The 9,325-nt window shown below is 42.5% G+C and overlaps 1 protein-coding gene across 2 annotated transcripts in view; it reads right to left on the bottom strand.

Moving 5' to 3' along the window:
* Positions 1–364: 364 nt before the first annotated feature.
* The window catches only part of LOC106583300 (retinoic acid receptor gamma-A), an 83,679-nt gene continuing 74,718 nt past the window's right edge, over positions 365–9,325 (bottom strand). For both annotated transcript variants that reach the window (XM_014167338.3, XM_014167339.3), the window contains 5 exons: positions 9,059–9,222; positions 8,744–8,920; positions 7,489–7,693; positions 6,758–6,916; positions 365–6,471 (listed from right to left, as the gene is read on the bottom strand). In XM_014167338.3, the coding sequence (XP_014022813.1) occupies positions 6,155–6,471; positions 6,758–6,916; positions 7,489–7,693; positions 8,744–8,920; positions 9,059–9,222 (1,022 nt within the window). In that variant the 3' untranslated portion in view covers positions 365–6,154. The remainder of the gene's footprint in view (positions 6,472–6,757; positions 6,917–7,488; positions 7,694–8,743; positions 8,921–9,058; positions 9,223–9,325) is intronic.

The raw sequence follows: 9,325 nt of genomic DNA, 5'->3' as shown, positions 1-9,325 counted from the left end.
CTCAATTACTTAGTTTGATCATATCCTAATAACCTTTTCGTACTACAGTATCTCTCTGACCTGTACAGTACTGTGCTGGCTTAGATATTTTCTTTCAACATTTTCCTTTCCAGCAAGGTTCCAGCAACTGTGGTGGATATGTAACCAGGCCAGCACAGTACAGCTCGACAGTGTTAAATGGGTGGTGTAGCCACAAGGAACATGCTAATGTTGCCCCATTCATTCCCAATAGTGTAGGAGTGGATTCACTTTACTATGGTAGAACTACATCGCCCCCCAGTGTGTTTTGACCAGGTATGCATCTGTATTGATGCTAATGACATGATGATACAGTAAACATGTAATACAAATGAACACACACATATAGAAGATACGTTTCTTTATAAAATCAAAATATTAACAACAGCATCCAAACGTACAAGAAATGACAACTGCCTTAATGACCTTTTTTTTTTTTTTTAAGGGACAACAAAGACAGGCGAAAACAAAGCGTTGTTTTGAGAAACTTTGATAAGGGACAGCCGATATGAAACAACAGAAAAACAAACTACCAGTATATTTTATCTCACAAGAGCATACAAACACAAACTGGGGATTTCATGTTTTTACACAAACAGAAATACAAATCATAGACAGATTTTGAAATCCCTGAATTTAGAGTACAAAAAACCATAATGTTTTTACAAATTAAATTGAAAAATTAAAGTTATATTATAGTTATGAACACCAACAAATAAGAAAATTAAGACAAGTATAGTACATTCTCAAAAGCAATTCTTTATCTCATAAAATACCCAACAATTCTCAAGCATTTAAAAGATAGAGCTTATCGATAATACTACAAGCTGTAAAAAGGAACATAAATACAACAGCACACACATTTAAAATAATTGGCCTAATTGAAATTCTTCCTGAATGATAACACTGGTGTAATTGTTTTTCTTTGGTCAATCTATTCTCAGTTATCATTGCCATCAAACAATCACTACTGTATTTCAGCTGTCTTTGAAATGTTTTTGTCCAATATATATGCCCTATTTTCTTCAAATATATTGTTCGTGCTTGCTAAATGCACAAACACCATGCTTCTTTGCTACATCTGCTTATCTTCAAACAAAACATTGACAATATAACAAGGAAACAATGAACAAATACTTAAATCAGTACATGTTAGATAAAAATTGTCAAACAGGCCTGATGGAAACAGCACATTTGTCGGTACACTTTCCAAATGTTGACACAACAAAATATGCTAGACAAAGTGGAAACGCGGTAGAAACGCCTTCATGAGCGAATATTGATATATTAACTTTCATATGGAAGTAAACTTTGAGTCACACGATGATTGTGTGTTCATCCCACTATGACTCGGTAAAGCATGCAGTAAATAAATTATGGTGAACTTCACAGGGTGGTGAAAGTGCACGCTGATGAGTTTGATGCTCCTTTCCAATAAATATCGAGGGTCTTATTCTGGTGACATGATGATTGTCATGATGATTTGACAAATAAAAAGAATCTCGCTTTTATCATGTAGGTAGCCTATACCCACACTTTATCTGCGAGCTGTTGGCATTTCGCTACACCCGCAATAACATATGTGACAAATGTGACAAATAAAATTTGATTTGATAGAGCGCACGTGATGTATTGTTACAAAGCCATCAGTAGAGTTGAAAATGCGATGGAAACCCATTTACCTTGTATTTTTTATTTGGTACATGGAAATTTAACTGGGCAAGTTATTTTTATGTGCGCACAGACTTATCTGCAAGTCAATTTGATGGAAACACATCTCTGGTTGGAAAATGTGCATATAGATTTTATGCGGATTTTAGAATATTCACATGGAAATCTGTTGCCAATTGGATGGAAACCTAGCTAGTGACAGGGTCCTCCGTAGCATTCTGAGGCCACACACGCACACACACACCTACAAAAATAGCCTATAGACACTAAATATGGCTTTTGTTTTAAACAAGTGCTATCAGATTTCTCACTAGAGTGGCTATGTGAACTGTGCTGCAGTGAGGGTTGAGGTTTATGCATCAGGGTGTGACTATATAGGCAAATTCTCCCCCTACTCCAAGAGGTCCTGGCTGAGTACTGAGTAAGATGTAGGCCTGTGCAGTGGCTGATGACGTGAAGGTGTAAATCACTCTTTCAGAATAACTAATGGTCTCAATGCACACTGGGGATTAACTCCAAATCCATTCCTTACCCTGGAAGTCTTACTCAGCCTGAGATCCATGTTAATGCTTTACAACCACAGACTTTTACAAGTCCACACACTGCTGTGCCTGTTGGCCATAGCGAAGAGACCAACGGCACGGTGCCGAAGGTGTGCGATCTGAATACACTGTAGATGTGGAGTTTGAGACATTATGAGCATAAATACCCTGCTCCTTTATTTAAGTCAGATTGTGTACAGTCATCCTTGGGGCAAGAAGATATGTTTATAGAGGAACTGGGTGGAATATCTCACTTGTGGACTTTTTGATGATTAAATGCAGTCATTCTAAAAGGACTAACTTATCTACATTTCAAATTAATCTGTAAAGCATAAAAATAAAATAACATAATTAAGAAAAATGACTGGAGTAATGAAATCAACCATATGGTTCTGTGAATGTTATTGGACAGAACTAGGGACTAAAAGTCCTAGAACCCAATTTATGTATGTAGACAGTTTCCCAAATACAATCTCATCTATTCTATGGTAGAACAAGCATAAAACACAAAATTATGTTACACAAGTAGCAAGAAACACACACAGAGAGACACACGTGCGTGCACACACACACACCGACACACAAATACATCTACATACCGCAGACACATTCATTTCCTGATTCATGGCTTTGCATATAATTCCAATATTGCTTATTCATCTACGAGATCATCACTGTATGAGGGTGAGACTTCATTGACATCAATGATATGTGTAACTATGGCCAATACATGAGTTGTTGAATTGAATGAATGGACCTAAGACTGAACTGGTCCTGTGTTAATGATCTAGTCCATGTACTCTGACTCATAACACTGCTCATTATGGCTTACTTTCAATGTGCTGTACTGTTCAATGTGCTGTACTGTTCAATGTGCTGTACTGTTCAATGTGCTGTGCAACACATCACCTCAGCAATGGCTTGGGGCTGGGAGCACAGCCGTGGGAAGATGTTTGGGGGTGGAGGTGTGGTGATGATTTTTCAGGGGGTGCTGCAGCACCTACTTCCCGCGGCTTTGGCTGGGAGCAGACGGCTAGTTTCAGACGGCACAGATATCAGCTACAGTTGAAGTCGGAAGTTTACATACACTTAGGTTGGAGTCATTAAAACTAGTTTTTCAACCACTACACACATGTTTTTGTTAACAAACTATAGTTTTGGCAAGTCGGTTAGGACATCTACTTTGTACATGACACAAGTAATTTTTCCAACAATTGCTTACAGACAGATCATTTCGCTTATAATTCACTGTATCACAATTCCAGTGGGTCAGAAGTTTACATACACTAAGTTGACTGTGCCTTTAAACAGCTTGGGAAATTCCTGAAAATGATGTCATGGCTTCAGAAGCTTCTGATAGGCTAATTGACATAATTTGAGTCAATTGAAGGTGTACCTGTGGTTGTATTTCAAGGCCTACCTTCAAACTCAGTGCCTCTGTGCTTGACATAATGGGAAAATCAAAAGAAATCAGCCAAGACCTCAGAATTTTGCAAGCCAAAGAACACCATCCCAACCATGTGCACGGGGGTGGCAGCATCATGTGGTGAGGGTCGTTTGCTGCAGGAGAGACCGGTGCACTTCACAAAATAGATGGCATCATGAAGCAGGAAAATAATGTGGATATATTGAAGCAAAATTTCAAGACATCAGTCAGGAAGTTAAAGCTTGGTCACAAATGGGTTTTCCAAATGGACAATGACCCCAAGCATACTTCCAAAATTGTGGCAAAATGACTTAAGGACAACAAAGTCAAGGTATTGGAGTGGCCATCACAAAGCCCTGACCTCAGTCCTATAGAACATTTGTGGGCAGAACTGAAAAAGTGTGTGCGAGCAAGGAGGCCCGCAAACCTGACTCAGTTACACCAGCTCTGTCAGGAGGAATGGGCCAAAATTCACCCAACTTATTGTGGGAAGGTGGTGGAAGGCTACCCGAAACGTTTGACCCAAGTTAAACAATTTAAAGGCAATGCTACCAAATATTTTACATTTTTTACATTTTTAGTCATTTAGCAGATGCTCTTATCCAGAGCGACTTACAGTAGTTAATGCATACATTTCATTTCATGCATTTTTAAAAAATGTTTTATTTTTTTAAATTATTTTTTTTGTACTGGCCCCCCGTGGGATATACTAAATACTAATTGAGTGTATGCAAACTTCTGACCCACTAGGAATGTGATGAAAGAAATAAAAGCTGAAATAAATCTTTCTCTCTACTATTTTTCTGACATTTCACATTCTTAAAATAAAGTGGTGATCCTAACTGACCTAAGACAGGGAATTTTTACTAGGATTAAATGTCAGGAATTGTGAAAATCTGAGTTTAAATGTATTTGGCTAAGGTGTATGTAAACTTCTGACTTCAACTGTATGTGCTGGATTCTTCCCACCCAGATATCTGATCCCCCTGGTAGACTGCATGGCATTCCACTGAGAATAAAGGGAAATGACAACTAAATTAGTTATCTTTCACATTCAGATCCCTGTTGAACGGCTTGTTTGATGAAGAGAATTGGGAGAGTGGCGAACCGTCGGTGCTACGGCACACTTCCTTGTTGTGATTGTCTTGAACATTCACGCTGGTGAGATTTTGTCCATCTCTAGAATCACTGAGTCAAAGCATTGGCATTAAATTGTATAAAATTGACCCTGCACACATTTATAGATGTTAAAGGAGTGTGTTTGTGTGTTTAGTATATGTGTAGCTCACAACAATAGCTTGCAATGTGCCATAGTCCATTGGTCAAATCCTTGTTTTTGTTTGTCTCATCGAGCAGAGATCTATAATACGCTCTGTCCCAATGAGTGAAGTCACAAGCACAGACGATGTAAAGATCAGAAGAGAGTTGCCAGTTTGTAAGTTGAGTTTCCAACTTACAAACTGAGAATCGATCGCTAGTTTGATATTACTCGTCAAACATGAGCATGACTGAAACACAAACGAGACAACAATAACAGAGAAAAATGCATAGTAATACACATGAATATATGTTGAAATATGAATGTTATTTGGGGGAAAATCATACAATAGAAAAACATTCATGAAAAAAAATGTCAAAAACTATTCACAAAAGGCATTTGTGGCGAATGGTTTTCACAATAAGAGATTGGTTGGTCATCGTTCTTGCACTCCGAGTAGCCCTTAAGGAAAAGTGCATTTCATATGGTCCGCCACTCCAAGCTGCTGCCATTCAGATTAGTATCTCCTGTGTTTCTCTTTGTGTGGAGACACCTTGTAAAGTAGCATATGGTCAGTTTTATGGTTGGCAGAGTGATCTCTCGTGGCCCTTGTCCCAACTCTGAGATTTAGTGCTTGTTTTTCTCTCTCTTCTCTTCCAGACTACATGTTCCACCTGTTTTTATTTTATTTATTTATTTAACCTTTATTTAACTTGGCAAGTCAGTTAAGAACAAATTATTATTTACAATGACGGCCTAGGAACAGTGGGTTAACTGCCTTGTTCAGGGGCAGAACGACAGATCCTGTAGACAGTTCCTGAAACTGTTCCTGTAGACAGTTCCTGAAACTGTTGCTGTAGACAGGGCCAGTTTCACCCTGGGGTGACAGAGTAGGTTCACTACATAGAGCCTTTACTTTACTGTCTATCTAGAGCAACGGGGAAATTCTTATGGGTATACAGCATGTATATGTGTAAATGTATTATGTGTGTGTGTGTGTGTGTGTGTGTGTATGTGTGTGTGGTGTGTGTGTATATAGGGGTGTGGGGGGTAGTTTAACAGGTGTAACAGCAGAGGTGAGTGCTAGGTCTTGGAGTAGACCCTTGTTATAGGATGGGCTGCTCATGTGGGGAGATGACTTGGTGCGCTTGTAAGGATAGGACAGGGAGTGTTGGTCTGTCTGAGGGTGGTGGAATAGGAGGTAACGAGAATGGGTCAGAGTGCATCACTATGTCACTATCACTGGGATCTCCCAGTTGCCCCTTTCTGGGACCCCGCTTCTGCCGCTGCAGCCTCCCCCCAGGGCTCCCCATCACTGTCCGCCCCCCTCTCCCTCTCCTCGTCCCCCCACTCGTCCTCCTCATCCTCATCTTCCTCCTCGAGGCTCTTCTCCTCCTCCCTCTCTTTCTTGATGGCTTGGATGGCAGGGGGGGCAGAGGCGCTGTCCCCAGAGTCGCTGCTGTCCTCAAAGGCCTCTGGGTTCTCCAGCATCTCCCTGATCAGAGGAGGCATGGGGCCTGGGATCTCCATCTTCAGAGTGATGGCTCTCTCAGCACCTACAGTACACAGAGAGACCCACGCATAAACATAAGTTTACATTCACATTGACACTTTAGCCATTTAGCGGACGTATCCAGAGTGACTTACAATCAGTTATTCATTGTTAATTATTTGGGGTGCTATGTCTCTATCAATACTGATTGAATGCAGGAGTCTGAGGCTCTACTATATATGCATATTGATCTATGTGTCAGTATTGTGTTAGTATAGCCTGTGTTAAGAATAAAGATCTAGGCTGTGCTATATATCTGTACTGTGTACTATATCCTTATCTGTACTGACCCTTGGTGCTGATGCCCCTGAGGTCAGTGACCTTCATCAGCATGCGGGGGAACATGTGGGGCTTGTTGGGGCGTCTGCGGCGGGCGTAGATTTTCAGGGCCTCCAGGAGGGGTTCCTGTAGCTTGTCCACCTTCTGGGGCTCCTCCAGGTCCATACGGTCTGAGGGAGAGAGCCAATGTTGATACAATTACCTGTCATTGAAATTACAAAGTCGTTTGTAGAATGTTAGGTTTCTAAACTGTGTAAAAGAGTAATTTTCCTACTGAGATTACATCGAAAATTGTAGATGCAAGAGATTAGTCATTCATTCATTGCTATGATCATTGATCTCCTGAAGAAGCTATCCCTGTAACTTTCTTTCTGTGCCCCCAAATGTTCGGATATAGCCTACTAGTAAAGTTACCAGGTTGTTAGCTAGCCAGCTAGCTAATGAGGTAACAGGGCTGAACAAAGTGTAAGCAAATTAATGTAAAATGGGAAGAAACAAGACGTTTTCGCTGTAGTAATGGTACAACCATGATGCTAATGAATATGTGTTCGCTTTTTTCTCTAGGGCACTCGGAAACAACGGTAGAGCGAAGTCATTACAACAATTATCTAGCCGCATTGGTTCTCCCAAATAAAAATTCAAGGTCTCACAGCAAAATGTTTAGGAGCATATGCCACCAAAATGGTCACACATTATTATGAGACATGTGCGTGCACACACAAACACACACTAACAGCAGTACCTCCGCAGATCAAGCAGATGGCGCTGAGGAGACCGGTTTCTGTGTCGTCCATCTCCAGAGGCAGCAGCTGGCCAGCAAAGGCAAACACCAGTTCTGTGAGAGGGCCAAAGCCTGCGTTGTGCATCTGGGTCCGATTCAGGGTCAGCCCGTCGGAGAAGGTCATTGTGTCCTGCTCCGGAGTGTAGCGAGTACAGATCCTCAGCATCTGAGAGGAGAGGATGGAGAGGTTAGGGGAATAATGACAACAAAGATGATGAAAAGGGAGGGTGAGGAAGAGGGGGTGTGTAAATTGTAGGGAGTGACAGAGGCTTGAGGATAGTGACATGTTGATAGTGTGTTAAGGGAAAAAGGAGTATGGATAGAGCATTGTGAGGGAAAGAGAGAAGTAGATAGGTTGTAGTGAGGGAGAGAAGAGTGAAAATGGAGGGAGAGAGCAGTGAGGGAGAGAGGAGTACAGACAGAGTGGAGGTGGAGGGAGAGAGCAGTGAGGGAGAGAGGAGTACAGACAGAGTGGAGGTTGAGGGAGATAGCAATAATGGAGAGAGTACAGACAGAGTGGAGGTTGAGGGAGATAGCAATAATGGAGAGAGTACAGACAGAGTGGAGGTGGAGTGAGAGAGCAGTAATGAAGAGAGTACAGACAGAGTGGAGGTGGAGGGAGAGAGCAGTAATGGAGAGAGTACAGACAGAGTGGAGGTGGAGGGAGAGAGGAGTAATGGAGAGAGTACAGACAGAGTGGAGGTGGAGGGAGAGAGCAGTAATGGAGAGAGTACAGACTGAGAGGAGGTGGAGGGAGAGAGCAGTAATGGAGAGAGTACAGACAGAGTGGAGGTGGAGGGAGAGAGCAGTAATGGAGAGAGTACAGACAGAGTGGAGGTGGAGGGAGAGAGCAGTAATGGAGAGAGTACAGACAGAGTGGAGGTGGAGGGAGAGAGCAGTAATGGAGAGAGTACAGACAGAGTGGAGGTGGAGGGAGAGAGCAGTAATGGAGAGAGTACAGACAGAGTGGAGGTGGAGGGAGAGAGCAGTAATGGAGAGAGTACAGACAGAGTGGAGGTGGAGGGAGAGAGCAGTAATGGAGAGAGTACAGACAGAGTGGAGGTGGAGGGAGAGAGCAGTAATGGAGAGAGTACAGACAGAGTGGAGGGAGAGAGCAGTAATGGAGAGAGTACAGACAGAGTGGAGGTGGGCGAGAGAGAGCAGTAATGGAGAGAGTACAGACAGAGTGGAGGTGGAGGGAGGGGTGTTCAGGTACCAGTATGTCCAGACAGGCTGATTTGAGGAGAGTGATCTGGTCAGCGATGGTGAGGGTGGTGAAGCCTGGCAGGCGCTTGGCAAATTCCACTATCTTGATGATGCACTTGGTGGAGAGTTCACTGAACTTATCCCACAGCCCCAGATCCAACTGTACACGGTGGTCTGCACTGGAGTTCTGGAACAGGAGAGAGAGTGCTAAGTTGTGTGTGTGTGTGTGTGTGTGTGTGTGTGTGTGTGTGTGTGTGTGTGTGTGTGTGTGTGTGTGTGTGTGTGTGTGTGTGTGTGTGTGTGTGTGTGTGTGTGTGTGACTCACTGTAGTGTATTTGCCCAGCTGGACAAGTGAGGGAAAGGTGTCTTTGTGGGCTTTGCTGACTTTGTTGACTAGCTCCTCCAGTTCTCCACTGAGCTCGTAGCTCTCCAGCAACACCACCTCCTCCTTCACATCCTTCTTCTTCTTGTTCCTGTCATTACGCACCGCTGCATGGCAGAGAAGAAGAGGGAGCGACGATAAGTGAGAGAGTAAAGGAACATGGTGGATTGGTGGTGCTTGTTGGTTTCTTTAGTTGATGAATGACAGCAC

The sequence above is a fragment of the Salmo salar genome, chromosome 22 (genome assembly GCF_965601325.2).
Source record: "Salmo salar chromosome 22, fSalSal1, whole genome shotgun sequence".
NCBI classification, from domain to species: domain Eukaryota; kingdom Metazoa; phylum Chordata; class Actinopteri; order Salmoniformes; family Salmonidae; genus Salmo; species Salmo salar.
The sequence above is the reverse complement of the archived record's forward strand: the minus strand, read 5'-3'. Positions and strand labels throughout refer to the sequence as shown.